The sequence below is a fragment of the Canis aureus genome, chromosome 3 (assembly GCF_053574225.1).
Source record: "Canis aureus isolate CA01 chromosome 3, VMU_Caureus_v.1.0, whole genome shotgun sequence".
Classification (NCBI taxonomy): domain Eukaryota; kingdom Metazoa; phylum Chordata; class Mammalia; order Carnivora; family Canidae; genus Canis; species Canis aureus.
Window position 1 is genome coordinate 21,588,458 of NC_135613.1, and position 19,785 is coordinate 21,608,242.

Sequence of the window (19,785 nt, forward strand, 5' to 3'; positions counted from 1 at the left end):
CATAAATATATGCACACACCTACACGTGCACATACCCACCACACACATACACACACTTTCACACACATGGCACATACTCAGGAAGTTCTGCTTAAAGACCAGGTTAATCAAGAAAACTCCACCTCCCTCACTTTGTCCTGTTGACCCCTGTGGCCTTCTCCCCTACAATGAAGTACCAACGGGACGTAGCAGAATCTTTCAACCACTGGGTAGAGCCAGAAAGAGGTAGGGGTTGGGGGGAGATAATATGAAGGTATCACCTACATCACCTACGATGTCCCAGGCCTCTGGACCCAGGGCCTCATGTAACGGGCACAGAAAAATCTGGCGAGGATCACCACCCATTGCACAGACCAGGCGACTGAGGCTTGCGGAACTAACAGGTTTACCAGAGACTCACACAGATAGAGAGGGACAGGGCAAGATTGGGCCCCAAGGGCATGGGACCCAGGCCCTGAGATAGGCCCTGGATAACACAGTGAGCCAGACAGACCTGGTTCCTGCCGGAGGCGGGAGTCCCCAGGCTTCCGGTCAGCCAGACAGGGAGCAGCTGACAGAAAAATAAATAAAATCAGCAGCAAATTCCTAATCCTCCAGGCTGAGGCAGAGAATGGCAAAGGGGACCTGCCTGAGGTGGAGAAGGCAGGAAAGCCTTTGGGAGAGAGTGCTGCAGCCGAGACCATAAAGGTGGACAGGAGTCAGCGTGCCAGGAGAGCCTGCAGAGGCCTGCGAGGTGGGAGGAGGCATGTGCCAGGTCTCAAGGGGTCCACCTATAGCCCCCACAAAAGGACCTGTGTTTCCTAAGCCAGCCTTGCTTTACCTCTTGGTCTCTGTGAGGCTTGAGGGTTGTGCTAAGGCACCACGAACAGACCTCACCCCTTTGGTACTGAATTTCTGGTGATCATGATGATGATTTTTTAACTCCTAGATGTGAGCCCCAGAATATACACCAGGGATTCCCAAGAGGTGGCCTTTTTCTCTTGTTCCATTTATAATGCACGGCCCTCCTCCCTGCCTGGGGGAAGCCTAGTTTTATTTACATATGAGTGCACTAGAGGGCAGAGGGGCCCACCTGGCACCTTTGTCCCCAGGCTCACTCTGGGTTCCAGCTGGCAGGCTGGGACAGCTAGCTGTCAACTACTCAGAAGTCAGAGACTTGCAGACTTTTGAAGTTGGAAGAGGTGTGGTTTCATGGATGGGGAATGGTTATCCGGAGATGCCTGAATTTGCACAAGGCTTCCCAGCCTGAGCCAGAGCAGTGGGCAGGACAGAGGGGTCCTGGCCATGTCCCCAGCTCTGGACAGTGTCCATCAGCAGATGGGTGACACGGACCAGAGGTTTGCCTGGGCGGGGGGGGGCGGCGGGGCTTGGGAGGAGGGGCTTTTGGAATCCGCTGCCTGGGGCTGAATCCCTGCAGGCCAGCCTGAAGAGTAACTTGACCCCCCTCCCCCAGTGGCTCTTCTTTCTCATCTGTAAAATGGGCTGATCGCAGCACTTAACCCAGAGTTCTTGGGAGCAGGGACTGAGCTGACGTATATAAAGTGCTTAGAATAGCACCTGGCACAGTTCATCCCTTGCCAGGGCTCCTATTTATTAAGAGGAAGAAAGGGCCCAGAGTTGTTGAGTCACTTGCTCTGGAACACACAGGCCCAGGACACACCAGATCGTTCTTTTACTGCTGGTGAGGGTGGGGTGGGGGTGGGGGACAGACACCGCGTGGGCCACCCGGGCCAGAGGTAGGAAAAGGCATGGCAGGTCGAGGACTCGCGTCCCCCTGATGGTGCCTTCACCGACTTGATCCAGGAGACAGCTCCTCTTCCCTCTGTCTCCAAAATTAGCACACTGGGCCCTAAAAGGTGCCCCAGCCCAGGGCTGCGCAGGGCAGGGCCGTAAAGGGCCCTCCGTCGGTCCCTCCTTCCCAAGGAGGAGGGGGCCGGGCGCCCGGGGCAGGATCGGCGGGGTTCCTGGGTTTTCTCTGTCTCTCGGGCGCCGGCCGCGTCCTCCGCAGCTGCCCCCGCGTCCTGCTTGCCCTTTACTTGGAGCGCAGCTGGGGCCGCCGATGGGGCTCCGCGGGTTCCCTCGGGGACCCTCGAGACGGCCCGAGCCGGGCGCGCTGCAGGGAGCCCCTAATCGGGGCCGTGAATCAGGGCGCGCGACTCCGGGCGGGACACGGAATAGATAGAGGAGCCGGCGAGCCATTGTGCGCAGCCCGGGCGGGGGGAGGGGGGGAGGGGGAGGGAGGGAGGGAGGGAAGGGGAGGGAGGGAGGGAGGGCCGCGGGGGCGGGGCGGGGCGGGGCGGGGCGGGGCGCCGCGGCGGGCGGGCGCGCGGGGGAGGGATTCCCCGCCCCCGCCCCCGCCCCCGCCCCCGCCCCTCCGCGCGCCGCCCGCCGCCCCGCCCCCTCCTCCCCAATTAAATGACCCCACGCTTTGGCAGGCGCCGGAGCTCGCACATGCGGCCGCCGCTCCAGCCGCCCGGGGCCCGCCGCCGCCGCAGCCGCCGCCGCCGCCGCCGCCGCTGCGTTCCGGGCGCGCTCGGCGCGGCGCCGCCGGGGGCTCGGCAGGCCGGGGGGGCGCCCCTGCGAGCGGCCGTGCGCCCCCGCCCGCGCCCGCTGCCCGCCGCCAAACTTCGCGGCGCGCTCATGCCCCAAGTTGGGCGCGGCGGCGGCGGCGGGCGCTGAGGGCGGCGCGGGGCGCGGGGCGCGGGGCGCGGGGGGCGGACGCGGCGCGGCCATGAGCGGGCGGCCGGCGCCGCTCTCCCGCAAGCAGCGGCTCATGGCAGCCGTGGGCGAGCGGGCGGCGGCGGGCGGCGGGGCCGGCGGGGGCGGGGGCGGGGGCGGGGGCGGCGGGGCCGGCGGGGGCGCGCCGCTCTCCTGCTTCATCTGCGGCGGCGGCATCGGGCGCGGCAAGGAGCTGAAGCTGCAGGTGAAGCAGCCGGCGGCGGGCGCGGGGGCCGCGGCGCAGCCCTTCTTCCCGTTCCTGCAGCAGCAGGAGCCGGCGCCCGGCGCGCGCGAGCTGTGCCCGGCCGACGGCTGCGTGCTGGTGTGCGCCGTGTGCCGCTGCTTCCTGGGCGAGCAGTGGGCCGCGTTCGAGCGCGCCCGCACGCCGGTGGACAAGCGCATGTACTGGCTCAAGCGGCCGCACCAGTGCGAGGCGGGCGCGGGCGCGGGCGCGGGCGGGCGGCGCGGGGCGGCCGGGGGCCCCCGCGAGTGGAACGTCGCCTACGCGCTGGGCGGCGCGGCCGACGAGGCGCGGGACTCGGAGCTGTCGGAGCTGTCGGACGCCGACCCCCTCTCCGAGGGCGAGCCCGCCGCGCGCGACGCCGCCAGCCCCCGCCGGGACGGGGCGCCGGCGGCCGGGGGTCCCCCGGGGCCCGGCGCTCGCGGGGGCCGCGGCCAGGAGTGGAGGCCGGCGCCGGGGCCGCCCCCGGGACCCCCCGCGGGGCCGGGCGGCGCGCGGGAGGACGGGGCGCCCCCCTCGAAGCAGCGCGGGGACGCGGAGCCGCGGAGCGGGCCCCGGCGGCGGCGGAAGGCGGCCGGGCGGCACTGGGGCCCCGAGGCCCGCGCCAGCGTCCTCAGGGGCATCACGGACCCGTGGCGAGGCGCCCCCGGCCAGGGGGCCCCCGCCGACGGCGCCAAGGGAGGCCCTCCCGGCAGGGCCCCCAAGGGCCCCGAGAGCAGGCCGGCTGCGGACGCCCGCGGGAGCTACTGCATGTCGGAGGACAGCGACATCAACATCACCAGCGAGGAGGAGGACCGCAAGGAGCAGCCTCTCTCGGGCCCCAGAGACAAGGAGAGCGGCGGCTGCGTCCCCTGGGGCTCGCTGGCGAGCCGGGCGGCGCCACCGGAGGGCCTTTGCTGCTACATCTGCGGGTCGGCCCTGGCCCCGGCCTCGCAGCACCAGATCCACGTGCAGAAGCAGGAGAAGCTGGCCCAGGCCCCCTTCTTCCCCTTCCTGTGGCTGCACAGCCCCCCTCCGGGGGCCCAGCCCATCAGCGACGGAGGCAGCACCCTGGTGTGCCCGTGCTGCTTCTCCTCCCTCATGCAGCAGTGGCAGAGCTTCGAGCTGGCCAACGTGCCCGTCCTGCAGCGACTGTACGTCGTGCCTCTGAACAGCCACGCCCCCGGCATGGCCTCCAAGGGCCGGAGGCTCCCAAGGGAAGACGGCCCGCCTGCGGGGGCCCTGCCCGAGGCCTGCTACCTCTGCGGGGAGGACTGTACCCAGGACGCCCGGGCCGTGGCCTTCAGGATTCTCAACGGCAGCGCCCGGGGCTCCATGCATTTCCCCTTCCTCAGCCTCCTGCCCTGTCCCCCCAACGCCCGGGGCCCCAACAAGCGTTGCGAGGTCCGAAGCTGCCCCAAGTGCTTCAGCGTCCTGGAGGACGTCTGGGCCCTGTACCGGGCCTGCCAGAACGAGGAGCTTATCACCTCCGTGCAAGGCTTCCTGGGCAGGTACCACCAGGCCTTCTCCGCCTCGGAGCCCGCTCTCTGCGAGCCGCCTGCACCGGCCCGGGGCAGCCCGGCATCTGTCTGCTACATCTGTGGGGCCGAGCTGGGCCCTGGGAAGGAGTTCCAGCTCAACGTGAACCCCTCCAGCCGCCTGGGCGAGAAGGAGCCCTTCTTCCCCTTCCTCACCGTTTACCCGCCCGCCCCCCGTGCCAGGCCCGCCGACTCCACCGGCCTCGTGGCCACCTGTGTGCTCTGCTACCACGACCTGCTGGGCCAGTGGCTGCAGCACGAGGCCCGCAGCGCCCACCATACCGTCAGCGCCTGGTCTCGCCAGTACCAAGTGGAGACGTTCGTGTGCTTCTTTTGCCAGCAGGAGAAGAAGCGCTGTCTCGGACTCAAGGCCCTGCGGCTGGCGCGGCTGCCCTTGTTTCTCTATACCCTGCGAGCAAGCCACAGCCTGCTGGTGGACGATGGGCGGCAGCTGATCATCGGCGCCTGTGTGGAGTGTGGGACCCTGGTGTGTGCTGGCCCGGGGCTCGCCCGCCAGGGGTCCGTGGGTTGGAGCTCCCCAGTGGCAGCGGCGATGAAGGTAAGTCCTGGTTTTCTCTTCAGCCTCCGGTGATTTGAGTAGGAGAGGAAGACATGTTACTTTCTGTTCCTCTGCTGGGGAAGTGTTTGTACTGATTCCGTGTGATCTGTTCCAGAAGGAGCTTCCCTCCTGGGGTCACCGGGCCGGCGGCGCCTGGGGAGGGCGCTCGAGGTGGGGGTGCTGACTGAGCTGGGAGGCATGTGGAGCTGGGGGCACCTGGAGCGGGCTTGTGGAAGAGCAGGGCACTGCTGAACGCATCAGGCCTGGGCCTGAACTTGAGTGTGTGTGCAGCGGAGTCCGTCAAACAGAGGAAGTTCGGGGCACGTCTGTCATCCGCCTGATAACATTGGTAATTAGTCCGGCCATGCAGGTCACTGGGAGGTCTGTGTGCGCTTACCCGGTTGGAAATGCAGCGGAGGTGGCAGTTCCTCTCCGTGCTGGCGCTGGCACCGCTTCGCTCCTGCAGTTTTCCCCCAAGTTCACACTTTTCCTCTGAGGCTCTCCGGTTGCTTCACAGCAGATGGAAACAGATTTTCAGACGTGGGGGTTTGGGACCTGGGGGACAGTGGCCTAAACAGACTTTCCCCCTGATGGGAAGAGAGGCTTTCTTCTCTGCAACTCAGCTGTGCAGGAGGGGGGCGGCAGAGAGGCGGGGGGGTGTGTGTGGTGGCTGGCGTGTGCCCTGTTTATAAGGCGCCTGCCTTCACGCTGCCTGCCCGGGAGGAGCCAGACGGGCCTCAGTTAATTTTGGATTAGGCTTTGCAAGGGCCAGGACAGGACCTGCCTGCAGTGGGTCTGGGGAAATAGGTGTTTGTGAGTCGGGATCACCATGTACGGTGATGGCTACGGCGGGGGGGGGGGGGGGTGTCGGTGGGGGGGGGGCGGTGTCGTGAATCCTCATCGCCTGGAGGCCTGGTTTATTATAATCAGATGCCTGTAGTGGGAGCCACCAGCGAGGGGCCCCGCAGAGGGCCCCGTGGATGGGGAAGAGCGGCTCGGGCTTGTTCAGGAATGATTGTTGCATCTATTTGGAAGGATGGAATCCCCGTGTGTGGAATTCCTGGCTTATGCATTCACTCTCAGGGGAGGTTGCATCTGTAAAGTGGGCGCACTGTCCCGCTTCCCTCCAGTGCTTGCCCTATGCTCTGCTCTGCCCAGGCTTTCTTCATGCTCTGCCCAGGCTTTCTTAATCTGCCAGTGTCCCTTTTGGACCATAGAGATGTAACTGGGGGCTTTGGTAGTGGTCCTCTTCTTCTAAATGGATGCACGTCTCATTTCCCCCCTGTGGGTACTGGACTTCTCATTTGCAGCCTGTGGTAGTCCAGTCTGTGGGGTCTGCTGCTGGGAGTCTGAAGAAGTGCTGTTTCCAGAAGGGCCAGAAACCGGGTGGTGAGCCTGGCTTTGGAGCAGGACAGACCTGGCTTCCAATCTTGCCCTGTCTCTTGCTAACCTGAGCAGCCAACGGCAAGTGTCTTACCCTCCCTGTGCCCGTTTTCTTGGCTGGGGAGCGGAAATACAGATCGCCTGCCTCGGAGGGCCAAGTATGTGAACAGACTGGGCATTTAGCTGCCCCCAGAAAGTCAAGTGCCTGGCACACAGCGGGACCCTCCCATCCACCCGATGTGTTGGGCAGATTTTTCTAGGATGCAGGTTGGTTTCTCTGCGAGGCTTTCCATTTGCAGGATGGTTGTGGGTCTCAGGCTGGGTGATTGGTGCTGCATGGAGGAGTTAAAGCACTTCCTCTGAGGTTTGTCGGAGTGCTCTCTGCAGAACATCCACTCCGTGCTGAGTGTTCCCGAGTTGATTTGCTCACTCATCGGGAGTTGATGAGATGCCAAGTGTGGGCCTCACCGGTAGGAGCTTGAGGAAGCAGTCCTGCTGGGGAGGTGGCAGTGGAGGGTAGCCCTGTGGGGGATGAAAACGCAAGCCAGTGTCTGCCCAGAAGGGGTCAGCATGAGTTTGGGAAGGCTTACCGGCTTCTTACTTTTGCACCATTTCTAAAGCAAATTATTTCATTTGCTTCTATGAGGCCTCATTAGTCTCATTTTATGTATGAAGTGAATTGAGACTCAGAGAAGTCAGGTGGCATTGGTGCCTGTCACACAGCCAGTAGAAGTGGCTGAGGTGGGTCTTCAACCCAGGTCTTCCCATCCTGAGCCCCACTCTATCCACCGCCTCTGCCAGGCGTAGCCTTGAGAGATGGGTGGGATGCGGTGGAGGGGGGCCCTCCAGGGTGGGGTACAGTAGAAGAGCCATGGAGGCTGGAGGAGCCCGGAGAGCTCCTGGGGGAGAAGGGGGAATGAGGTTGCAGTGAACTGGAGACCTTGGAGTCAGGCTCGGGAGGTGGTTTTGGAGTCAAAGGCACAGGGGAGAGATAAAAAGTCCTTGAAAGAAGGCTCGGAACGCGAGGGGAAGAGATCCACCCTGGGTTGGGCGGTGGCAGCGATCCAGGTGGGTGGTGAGGCCATCGGCCTGGGGGTGGGGAGGGGGAGGGCAGCAGAGCGGCTCCCAGGCTCCAGCAGCTAGAGGGAGGGAGAAGCATCCACTCCTGCCCTAGGAGAGCCTGACTGATGAGCAGTAGAAAGCCGGAAATGCAGCCTCCTGCCCTTCCTTCCTCCCTCCCATTCATTTAACAAATGTTTATGGAGCGCCTACTCTGAGCCAGGCACTGTTCCAGAGGCTGGGGATCTGGTGGCAAGTGCAGCGCCTTCCGTGTCAGAGGGAAGGGCCTGGCCTCTGCAGAGTACAGCTCCCCGCAGAGCTGTGAACAGAGCGGGACGGGCTGCTTCCCCTGGTGCCAGGGTGGGCGCAGGGGGCGAGCGCTGGCATCGGGCAGCCGGAAACCAAGTGGGCATTCCCTGCGGGAGCCCCAGGATCTGCTCACGCCCGGCTCCCGAGTCCTGTCTGTCTGAGTCCTGTCTGTCTCTGATGTGTGGTTTGCGAATTTGGGGGGAGTGGCCAGGGGCATTGGAAGGTAGCCACCGGGAAACCACTGAGCCGGAACGGCATGTTCCGGAACCTCATCCATCGTGCCTCCCATGATGCCTCAGTTGGTCCCTGGTAAATGCTCATTCATTAGTGAATCAGCTTTAAATGCTATGAAAGAACACAGAGAGAGAAAGAGGAAGGAAGAAAGGTGTCAGTGACACCCTCTGTTTGGATCGTGTTTGTGGCTTTTCTGTCCAGCCGGACCCTTGCCTGCTGGAGGGTGCCCTGTCCTGTGGTCCCTGGTCTCCGAGCTGGCCTCTTGCACAGGGCTGCGTTGGGGCTGGAGGGGGCAGGCTGCAGCCCACCTTCTCGGGGCCCGGCACCCCTTTCCTGAGGAGGAGTGCCAGCGCACGGGACTCTCTGTGCAGCCACGGGTGAGACTCTGGGTTGGCCTTGGCTCGGACCTGGTTTGGGTCCTCATTGTGCTGAGAGCTGACCTTGGGTCAGACTTAACCCTCCCCACTGCGCCTGAGAAGTGGAGACCATCTTTCCTCTGGAAGGTTTGCGATGGGAATGGCTGATGCGCAGTAGGCACGAGGCACGGGTCCATCCCTTCCTCTCTCCCTCTGGTGCTGGTAACTCGGGGTTGGGTCTCTTGTTGGTGCTCACGGGCTGTGCTGCTGCAGCCTCTGCTCCCCACCTTTCTGCTGGGGGGTGGGGATAGGCTGTCCCTCCCTTCGGGGCTCGGGGGCACAGCTGGCCAGGCTGCCGGAGGTGGCATCTGGGGACATGATAACGATGATGATGGCTTTACAGAATGTTCTCTGCGTTCTAGGCTGTGCCACGTGCTTCCCTTGTATTCACCCTTACTGGATCCTCACGGCAGCCTTGGCCAGGGAGGTGGCACTGTCTCCATTTCTTAGAAGAAAAAGCAAGTCCAGAGAGGGCAAGTGATTTGCCCAAGGTTGCTCAGTTGGTCACAGCAGGACCAACATAGGACCTAGGGGTCCGGCTCTTGTGTCTGTGTACCACCCTCTACTCTCTTGCCTTTCTGTGCCGTCTGGGGGCTCCAGCTATTACCCCTGCATATGCCTTCTCCACCCTTGGAGCAGCCGAGGGGCAGGAGTTAGCTTGCAAGGGCCAGAGGCCCTGTAACCCGCCCCCCACTCAGCCCCCACTGGCTGGCTCTGCTGTCCCTGCCCTGGCTCCCCATGGCATCACGCTGGTGAGGAGCGTTCAGCTGGGCCCTCCCGCTGCTGGTCGTCCCGATGGGTCTGCTCCGTGATCCATTGGCTTTCCTCGCTCGCCACTTGGCGGGCAGGCTGTCCCGGCCCCTTCCCGCGATCGGTCGGGGAGGTTCTGGGTAATGGAGCGTGCAGCTGTTTACCTAACCGCACCCCGGCCCCTCGCTGCGGGGACACCCGGCCCGGCCCCTGGAGCGTGGCCTCCGAGCCCTGACAGGTGTTGCTGCTGAGGCGCCTTTCTTTTCTCCACGCTGACATCTGAGGCCTGCAGAGAGCGTCTGTCATCACTCGCCTGTCAGGCCGGCCCGCACATCTGTTTCCCGTGTTTCCCGGCTCTCCGCGCCCACGCGGCTCCCTGCTCTTCAGGGAGGGCCTGGCAGCCCTCCTCCCCGGGTCCAGGCTCTCGGGACACCTGAGCGAGGCAAGTGGATGGGGGGAGCCTTCCGGAAGGTGCCGGAGGGGGCTGCCTAGCTGGGCCGACATGGGCACCCTCTCCCTGACAGGGCTGGGAAGTGGCTGGGCTTTGGGCCTTTCTCCTGCTCCGGCCACCTCCTCCGAGGGGAGGGCTGGACTCATTCTTGGCGGGTTGGGAGCCATCTGCTCAGGGGAATAAACTCTCCAGACACGCCTTGTCCTAAACCTGGAGGCGATGGGGGACACCTGGGAAAGAGGAAGTGTAGGCAGAAGGTCCCCCAAACTCAGCCTTCCCTGGAAGCAGGGAGGCGCAGGGACAGGGCAGCTGAGTGGCCGTCTCTGGTGGAGTCCAGAGTCTTCAGAGCTTTCTGGCCCCTTCTCTTAGATCTGCTTAGAGCTCTCTGGAACTTACTATTGGTAGGGTCAGAAATATCTCATAGATCATTTTTTTGGGGCAACACTGTACCCAGAAGACCAGCAAGCCTAATGCCACTCGTGCTGGTTTATTTATTTACTTTTCAATAATACAAGCTAATTAGAATTATAGGGGTTTTTAAAAATTATTTATTTATTCATGAGAGAGAGAGAGAGAGAGGCAGAGACACAGGCAGAGGGAGAAGCAGGCTCCATGCAGGGGAGAAAGAAAGAAACTCTGGCACTCTATGGATCCTGTGATGGGTACACAGCTGTAGTTCTGACTCTTGTCCCTGCTCACATGTCTACCCTTGTCCGGGGCTGCCCTGGGGAAGCACACCTGGAGAACCACACATCCTACCCATTGGGCCAACAAATGTTTCTGTGCCTATGGGGCACCGGGTGCTCTGAGGACGTGGTGTGAAATCAGGCAAACCCTGCCCTCGGGTGCTCGAGCAGTTTGGGAGGTGCTGGTGAAAGGCTCTGGTCGTGGTTGTGCAGTGTAATCAGTTCTATGTTGGGGTCTGCTGGGAGCTCCCAGGAGGGTGGGAAACTGGTATGTTCTGGGAAGGCTTCCTGGAGGAGGTGATTATCTCAGCCGAGCCCTGAAGGCTGAAAAGGCCTCAGCCAGGTCTGTGTAGGATTCATGTGCTTCTGGTGGGAAGCATTTGTGCAGAGGCCTAGATGTGGGGAGTGGGGTTTGCTGGAGAACCTTAAATAGGTTTTTGAAGTGGGAGGAGGTGATGCTGTGGGAGTGGTTGGCAGTGTCTGGATGTGGTTTGTTTTTTTTTTTTTTTTTTTTAAAGATTGATTTATTTATTCGAGAGAGGCAGAGAGGAAGAAGCAGGCTCCATGCAGGGAGCCCGATATGGGACTTGATCCTGGATGATCCCAGGATCACGATCTGAGCCAAAGGCAGCCGCCCAACTGCTGAGCCACCCTAGATGTGGGTTTGAATCAATTTGAATTTTATAATACTGGTGATTGGGCCCTACCCCAACCTATTAAATCGGAATTTCTGAGGGGTGACCCTGGTGGCCCTGGTATTTTAAAGCTTCCAGAAGAATCCAGCACTGGAGTAAGAATTGGTGATGGAAGGCATTGGAACATAGCCTAGGAGTTTGGGATTTTTATCTGGAAAGCTGTGGTGGTCACTAGAAGGATTCTATTCATTTGTTCCATCTGTCTTTACGAAGCAGCGACTATGTCCCAGGCACCGTTCTGGGCTTCAAGGTTTCTCTGTGAGTAAACTAGATGGGGCACAGGGAGGGGTCAAGGCAGCGGTCAGAGGAGTGGCTGGGGAGCAGTGAGCAGGCTGGGGCTGTCGCCTGAGCACCAAGGGTGGATGGTCTGGTCAGGGGCCTGAGGTGGGAGCTCGGGACAGCTGACAGTGAGGAAGCCGGGGTACCAGAGGGCCCGGGGCAGGGGGGTGTTCGGAGCTGGTCAGGCAGGCCCTCTCTTGCACTGACTTTGGACAGACGCTGGTTTTGTTTGCTCTGTTTTTCAATTGAGATATAATTCACACACCATAAAATTCACCCTTTTAAAGTCTACAATTGAGCGAGTTCATTCACATTTACAGAGCCGTGCAACCAACAGCACTGTCTACTCCAGAGCCTTTCCTTCACCTCCGAGAGAAGCAGCCCCTCCCCAGCCCCCTAGCCCCTCAGTCCCAGCAAACACGAATTTCCTCTCTGCCCCTGTGGATTTACCTAGGCGACATTTCATACAGCCCGCAGCCTCTTGTGCCTGGCTTCTTTCCCCATGCATGTTTCCGGGGTCTGCCCGTCACCCCTGTGTAGTGCTGAATAGCACCCCAGCGCGTGGAGAGAGCGCGTTTTGTTTCTCCGCGCCTCCGTTGATGGACGTTTGGGTTGCATCCACCTTGGCTCTCGTGGATGATGCTGCTGGGAACACTTGCAGCCAGATTTTCTTGCGGACACGTTTTCGTATTTCTCCTGGGTAGACGCCCCAGAGCGGAATTGCTGGGTCACCTGATCACCCAGTGTTTAACCCTTTGGGTCCTGCTTTCCCGCTGGGGGTTCTAACGACACAGTGGGACTTGGGTTGTTATGTCAGCTCACCAACCTAAGCCAAACCTCCCATTCTAGGTCCCCAGACATCTAATGGGTGTTGGAAGATGGGAGTTGGTCTTCTCTCTGGGATAAGGGGAGCTGTGTGAAGGATTGGGATGGGTTACACTTGCTTTCGGGGCTTTTGACTTGCTCCACCTCTAGCCTCAGAAACCAAAAGCCCCGGATTCTGGTGCCAGCACTCACCATGGCTTTGGGCAAGACTCTCCCCCTGCCTGCATTTCGGTTTTCCGTCTGTAAAATGGGTGCAGATGGTGAACTAGTAGCCAAGCCCCTCGGCTCCTGCACAGCTGCCAACCTGTAGCTGTTTCATCTTCCTGGCCCCGTGGGCGGGGTTGAGGGGGTACATGGGGAAGACCCCGGTCAGTGAGGTCTGGCTTGGCTCTGAGTCCAGTGGCTCTCAGGTTTCCCGCCCCAGCACCAGCCACCCCAACCACGGGCTGTCAGTGTCCGCTGCCGGCCTGTTTGCTGTGGAACCCTGTGTGAAAACCCTTGCTGGACTGGGTTTCCTTCAAGAGATGCCAGCAACCTCAAGTGAATGACACGAAGGTCATGGTCAGTATTTGGCTCTTGTGAGCCGGGGCAGGCATGCTAGGACCCTGGGCAGGAGCAGCCACCTCTGGGGACCACCGTTTCCACCTGGAGGCTGTTGGGTGAGAGTGAAGAGGGGAGAGGAAGCAGCGGGTCCATGGAAGACCCCTCAAAGGTTAGGGCCCACTGAGGCCATGTCTTCTCACCAGTTAGTATCTCCTGTAGGGCAGAGCTGGTGATGGGGAAGGGCATGGAGGTTCTGACCACTGACTTGGTCCTGATGAAGACACAGGGAGGCATAGGGAGATGATGATGATGACGCTGATGGTCGCAGCAGCACATTGATGGCACTTGCTCTGTGCCAGCCGCCGCCCTGTTGTGCCTCATGTAACCCTCCACCCATCTTATGAGGTAGGTTTTCCAATGTTATTAATGAGGAAATTGAGGCACAGAGAGGGGAAGTCACTTGCCCAAAGTCACACAGCTAGAAAGTATGGAGCTGGGATTTGAACTGGGCCATCTGGCTCCAGCGTCCAGACGCTTAACTGTTGTGCCCCACTCCCCCAGGATGCCGCCACATGGGGGATAACAGTTGGTGGATATGGTGTGTGGTTTGGTGCAAGGACAGCTGAGGCCCCAGTGAGGACCTGGCCTGGGGGAGGAATGGGAGTCAGGGAAGGCTGCCTGGAGGAGGGGTCAATGATGAGGGTTCTACAAATGGGCAGGATTTAAATAAATGGTGACTCTAGGAAAATCTTCACTTTTGGGGATTTATATGGCAGTAACGTCTTTTTTTTTTTTTTTAGTAATGTCATTTTTAAAATGTCCATATTTTATTCTCCTAATGTATTATTTGGATGTTGCCCGTCAATTGATTATACTCTAGGAATCACTTTAATGCGTTACAGGTATTTTCAGATGGTTTTGTATTTTACATTAAGGATTTTATGTGCTTCATGTTGGAAAACTTGGAGCAGATGGAAGGTGGCCATGTGTTGAGTTCAGTTCACCTCTGCCCTGTGGGTCCTACCGACCCTCTGGGCTCCGTTTCCTGCAGCCGCCCACTGATAGGCCATCAGCCCAGGACCCCAGCAGGTCCTGTCACTGGCTCCACTCTGCCACCAGCTCACTGGGTGACCTTGGCTAAGATGCCAGCCTCCCCACCAGGCTGCCTGTCCTTCCCCTGACCACGGAGGTGGCATGAGTCCCCTTTCTCAGATGACAAGGCTCATAAATCTGGGAGCTGGGGATTGCATCACTAACAGTAAATGGCAGAGCTGGGCCACCAGTGAGACCAGGGTGGTCTAACTCCAGGGCCTGGGCCTTTCCCCCTGCCGGGTTAAGTAGCACTTCCTGGAGATGGTGTAGGGTTGGCAGGGACCTGGCCTGTGTCTGGCCCCGCCCTGCTTTAGCCACACAAGGAGGCTGCAGTTGGACTCTGGGACCAGCTTCCAGAATGGGGCTCAGACAAGGAGGGTCAGGGCAATGACACACTGCAACAGTGTTTTATAGGCCGTCCCAGACCCGTAAACCTTGTCTCCCCACTTCCAGGCGAGAGGGTTCACAGATGGGGATTAAGAGGCTTGTGTGGGTTCTTATGGGCCAGTGACACAGGCAGGTGGGAGGCCGGCGTGGGCTTCCACACTCCCGGGCATAGCAGGGCCGGAAGGTACAGGGGGTCCCAGCGACCACGGGCCAGAGGCCACTCTGAGACGAGGGAGGCTGGGAGGAGCCTTCCAGCATCTGAGGCTCGGACAGCCTGAGAGCCTGGCTTGCCCTTGGCTGCAGCACCAGGTCCTTTAATTTGATTCCTTTGAGCAGATCGATTTCTCCAGGCTTGCCATCTTCCCTTCCAGAGGGAGGGGGTCCTGTGCTGTTCTTACTTCTGTGCAATTATTCGACATCCTGGGCCATTGGCCGACAAAGGCCTGGAGTGTGCAGAGCGCTCTTTTCACAGGGTTGCTTGCACCAAGCACCAAGGGACTTGCCAGCCTGGTCTGGGGGCCCCTGGGAGGGACAGGGTGAAGTGGGCTGGATGTCCCTGGGCCACCAGCCCAGCAGGAAGCAGCCCAGCCCATTCCTTGGGTCCATTACCTGAGTCTTGCTGTGGAGCAGAGGGGCTGCCTTTCTGATGCACATTCCCCTCTCGTGCGGGAGCTGAGGGTTTGCCAGAGGACCCGTATGTCCCCAGCCTGGCATGAAAGATGGCTCCTGGCCTCAGTGCCCTCAGCCCTGGTGTGCAGAGAAACCAGGCCCGGGGCTGGGGTGGCAGTGTCAGAGGCCTCTCCCCCCACCTTCCTGTGCTGTGTGTGAACAGGAGGCTTGGTTGGTGGCCTGACCTTCCTGCTTCCCCTCACCCCACACCTTCCTCCTCTTCTTGAAGTTGCAAGAGCTCTTCTTGCCTTTGCAAAAATGGATAGGGCAGTAGTGGGCCTGGTTTTGTGATCTCCCACGCTATGTGATTGCCAGTTCCTTCCCATTGACGGCCAGACTCTGGCCCTTACTTGCCGGTTACCCATCACTTGCCAAGTGACTGGGACGAGCAGGACCTTTCTCTGCGGGTTAAGGACTGGCTTCAGGGCAGGTCCCGAGGACGGCGGGTGGAGGAGATGGGCTTCTCTGAAGGCCAGCTGAATCAGAAGGCCAGCAGGTCGCTAGGGGTGGCTGTGGGGGGGCGTTGCTTCTTCCTCTAACATCCCCTGGCCCCCTCCAGATGCACCCACATCGCCCCAACACCCACACACTCACCTTCTCTCACATGCGTTCCCAAACCCTCTTGCTAACATCCTGTCCCCTCACCGCACGCACATGCACACATTAGCCCTGGCTCTCTCACATGTGTGTGCACACGCTCACAGCTGTGTCCACACATGCTCCCCCAGACCCTCTGAGGGAGGGGTGTTAGTATCCAGTACGGCTTCGATTTATCTCTTTCTCCCTCTAATTTTGTCAATTTTTGTTCCTTTATGAATTTTGGGCTCCAGCACATTTACGATCCCTTTGTCTTTCTGACCGATCGGCCCTATCATCGCAGTGATATACCTCCCTCCTCCAGCAGTATCTCAAAGTCAGTCTCATCCAGACTATCCCCATCTGAAAACCAAGGCCCCATAGGCTCAAAGAAGGGAAGTGACTTGCCCAGAGCCACATGGCTGGCAGTGTCAGGGGCAGGATTCATGCTTGGCCAGAGGTTTCTCCACCCCAGCAGCTGCTCTGGGGCAGTGGGTCTGAGAGCAGCCCCTTCCTGGTGACTTTCTGGGTGCCTGCATTTTGATGTCATAATTGTCAGGCGGCCAGAGCTGTGTCCCCGCCCGCCCTCAGCAGAGGACCCCCCAGGAGCCCAGCATCTGGCCTGCAGCCTGCGGGAGCTCAGCTGAGCATGCCTGGAACACACTCTGGAAACTTCTCACCAAACTCTGCTCTGGAGTTCCTAACCCTCCCCACCCCGTTTGGTGAGATTGTTCCGAGTGCGTTGGGCGGACCTTCTCAGCACTCATATGTAGAAAGCATTTCTCTGGGTGGCAGGAGAAGTGTCCCCCCTCACTGGCTTCCCTGAACCATGTGGGTCTTTTGGAACTTGTGCCAAATCCACCTCCTGGTGGCTTCACCCCAGCCAGGCCCACAGTCTGGAACTCCTTGGGGGGCTCTGCACTGGTGGCCTGCCAGCTCTCTGGTTCCAGGGGAGAGTGGCCTCTGCCTTTCTGGGGCATTCTGGGAAACTCTGGGGCCCTGCAGGGAGCCTCAGGGGACATTGCCTAGGAGACGTGTATATGTGGGCTTGACATAGAAGGGGGCACCTTTGCTGTGAACTGTTTATCGGAGGGTACCAGCAAGGATGGAGGGGTCGGTCTGTCCAGCAGGGTTTCACTGAGCCCTGAGCCCCTGCTACGGGCTAGATGCTACGGAATGAGAGAAGCAGGACACACGGGCTGAAGGACCATGATTGGGGCAGCCAGAGGGTGCGAATGCTGTGACTTACCCACTCCTCTGAGATGAACACATTATTGTTTTACTTATCACTGTGCCAGAAAGAATGCTGCCCCCGAGGCCGACGCTCCACCCACTGTAAGCTTCCTCCTGATTGCAGAGAGGTTACAGTGAGAAACAGAGTCTGGGCCTTCAGGGCAGTGAGATGCTGGGACGTGCGTATGATGATGATGATGATGATGATCAGAAGTAGCAGTGACAGCTGCCACATATTAGATGATGGATGAGACAGTCTCTTACCCTGTGCATGGGACTCTAACAGGGGAGTGAGGGAAGTTGGCACTCCTCTTTCCTGCTGGGCCCCGTCGGGGGTCCCACTCAGCCAGGACCCAGGCCCTCATTGGGTTCCATGCAACGACACAGCCACACTCAGGACCAGCCGTTAGGGAGCCATGTCCCTTGAGATAGATGCCTCTTGCTTCTGTCACCTCCAGGTCCAGTGCTGGTAGCAGGGAGCAGTTTCGCTGACAGGCTGGCTCTGTGGCATCCAGGTGCCCAGGGCTCTGGGGCGTCACAGAATTCCTCGTGATTCTGGCTGCGGTGGCACCAGGGCCCTAATCAAGCAGAACACGGCGTCAGCAGAAGCTGGCAGCTGCATGGCTCAGGGGCCCTGGCTGGTGGCGGGAGGGGGCAGGAGCAGGGCTAGGCTGTGCCCCTCTGCCTCCCCACCGCCCTGCAGACCTGGGAACCTTTCTGCTCGGGGGAGAGAGAGAGACAAGGACAGGAGACACTTGCCTCCCAGATTTTTCCCCTTCTGAAGGGCTTCTCTGCTCTGACTCATCTGCCCCTCCCGGCCATCCATACGGAAGGGGTGATGTAAGTACTGCATCACCCCTCTGGTACCGATGGGGAAACCGAGGCTGCAGGTGGGGTCATGCTGGTCTGTTCTCGGTAGGTGGGTGGTGCAGTTTGGCTAGGTGCTCTGAAGTCACACCACCCCCACCCCTGCCCACCATGTGGTTCCTCTCTGAGCCTCAGGCCCCTCACCCATACACAAGGACAGTCTTAGGACTTTCCTCATAGGGACATAAGCAGGCAGAGTCCCTAGTGGAGGGCCTGGCAAGCAGTCAAAACTCCAGAAGTGGTGACTAGCTACTGGGAGCAGAGGAAGCAGGAGAGGAAGGGATCTGAGGCCCCGCTGACAGCCCTGGCCTCAAGGGCCCATGGAATGAACATGCCCTGTGCCCCTTGCCCTCGGAAAGCCATTGGGCCATGCATATCCTGCATCAGGAACTCCTGATTAATCTCCCATGAACCTTGGTGCCGACTGTGGAGAATCCAGGCCCTGTTCAGGATGACCATCGCCACCATGCTGTGGCCTTTTGTCTAAGAGGAGGGAGGGTGGGGGATGGGAGACCTGGAAGTAGAGCCTGGAGCACCTGGGATCTGAGCTCCCTTCACTCCTCCCTGGGATCCCACTGCCCCTCCTCCGAGAGATGAAGGGGACATGTAGACGGATGGTGGATGGTCCTTTCTGGACTCCTGGACCCGAGAACACCCACGTTGGCATTTGGTGGCAGTCAGCAGGTACATGCCACCTGACTACCTGTCTGTCTGTGCATAGGGCCTGTGTCCTCAGCTGTATACAGGAATTATGGTAGTGTATGTGTCACAGGGCTCAGTACGTAGTACATACTCAATAAATGTTGGCTCTTAACTATTTTTATCATTTGTCATTCAGTTTCTCCCCCAGTCCTCTGCATTCCAGAGAGCTGAGCTGTGGACCTCAAACACGCAGGGGTCTGGACTCTGTTAGTGGAATGAGGTGAGCTGGGAGGGGCCGCGTGGGGGGTCAGGGCCCAGGAAGAGGGACACTCCAGAGTTGAGGCAGAAGAATTTACAAAGACCCTCCATTCTCACATGCATGTCTTAACCCTCAAATCTCCGTGCAAAATCTGATGCATCCATTCATTTTTCTAGGCAGAGGATCAGTAACTCATCAGACTCTGACCGGGTTACGTGGTTCCCAAAAGGTAAAGAGCCACTGTTACAGGTTCACTGACCTGTATACATGCTTGAAAGCACCATGTACATGAGCTGGCTCTTTGTTATTCCTTGAAATCACCCCACTTGTTCCCACCATCATGTCTTGACATCCTGAGCAGCACCATGGCTGGCAGAAGCAGCGTTGGCAAGATCAAAGTGTTAGAGAAGACAGGAGCTGGGGGAGTGGGAAGGACAACGAAGATAGTGTTATGTATATGTCCCTGAAAACCGCTGTAAATAAAAGTTCTAGGAGACATCTCTGCCAAACCAAACCAGCTTTGCCCACATTTAAAAACCAGCTCTAGTTGAGAACCTTTTCCTAAATTATGTTCTTCAGTGGGTAAGAGCCTTGGCCACCATCTCGGTGTGCTGAGAGAGAATTCTCCCGTGAGCTTTATTTCTTCCTGACACTGTTCTGGTAATTAATGTTTTTCGAGGAGGAACTTATCCGTTTTATCCAGGTAGTTGAGTTAATTGGCATCACTGCTGTATAATATTCCCTTAGTGTTTTTCTAATGTCTGTAAGTTCTGTAGTGATGTCCCCTCTTTCTTTGGTGATATGGGTAGTGGGTACCTTCTCTCTTTCTTCTTGATCCATCTGGCTAGAGGTTTATCACTTGGCTTGACCTCCTAAAAGGTTTATGTTTAAGAGACTGTGCCTTTTTAAAGTTTTTTAACCAGCCCATTTGGCCTTGAAATGTAATGTCTTTTGTGCTTTGCAGCCTCTCCTGCTCTATTTTTGCAAGTCTAGATGAAATGTTCATGAGACCACTAGGCTTTTTCCAGATTATTAGTGCTTACGGGAACATTTTGCACGCCCGATCTCCTCTCTCTGTGTTGAGTCAGTGGAAGTGAGAGTGATTTCTGTCTATCATCCTGCCCTTGTGACCTCCGTGGTAGTCAAAGTGGTGTGTCCTTTTGCCTGAGGACACTTTATCCAGCCTTGCATAAGTAAGAAAGATACTAGACATAAATGATTGTTAATGCAGGAGAGAAAACTGCCTTATCTTAGAGCCACAGATTGTGAAGGATTGCCGGCTCTCTCTTCTGTGTTAATGGCTCTCTTATTTGGAGCATAGGCACCTAATAACATCTATGTTTCATTTTTTACTATACAAAGTATTCACTGTTAAAAAGATTTGTGTCCTCCCAT

At 59.0% G+C, this 19,785-nt stretch overlaps 1 protein-coding gene and 2 long non-coding RNA genes across 7 annotated transcripts in view; 2 read left to right on the forward strand and 1 right to left on the reverse strand.

Annotated features, from left to right (window-relative positions):
* Positions 1–3,567: 3,567 nt before the first annotated feature.
* The window catches only part of GSE1 (Gse1 coiled-coil protein), a 413,444-nt gene continuing 397,226 nt past the window's right edge, over positions 3,568–19,785 (forward strand). For 3 of the 5 annotated variants that reach the window (XM_077891056.1, XM_077891057.1, XM_077891060.1), the window contains exon 1: positions 3,570–5,035. In XM_077891056.1, coding sequence (XP_077747182.1) covers positions 3,710–5,035 — 1,326 coding nt within the window. In that variant the 5' untranslated portion in view covers positions 3,570–3,709. Of the gene's footprint in view, positions 5,036–19,785 lie in introns of all 5 variants that reach the window. The other 2 variants (XM_077891058.1, XM_077891059.1) reach the window with 2 other exon arrangements.
* Positions 10,791–14,966, reverse strand: LOC144310279 (uncharacterized). The gene is made up of 2 exons (XR_013375977.1): positions 14,754–14,966; positions 10,791–14,666 (listed from the first exon to the last, which is right to left on the reverse strand). It is a non-coding gene; the product is annotated as an uncharacterized LOC144310279 (long non-coding RNA).
* Positions 15,971–18,967, forward strand: LOC144310280 (uncharacterized). The gene is made up of 3 exons (XR_013375978.1): positions 15,971–16,618; positions 18,328–18,411; positions 18,567–18,967. It is a non-coding gene; the product is annotated as an uncharacterized LOC144310280 (long non-coding RNA).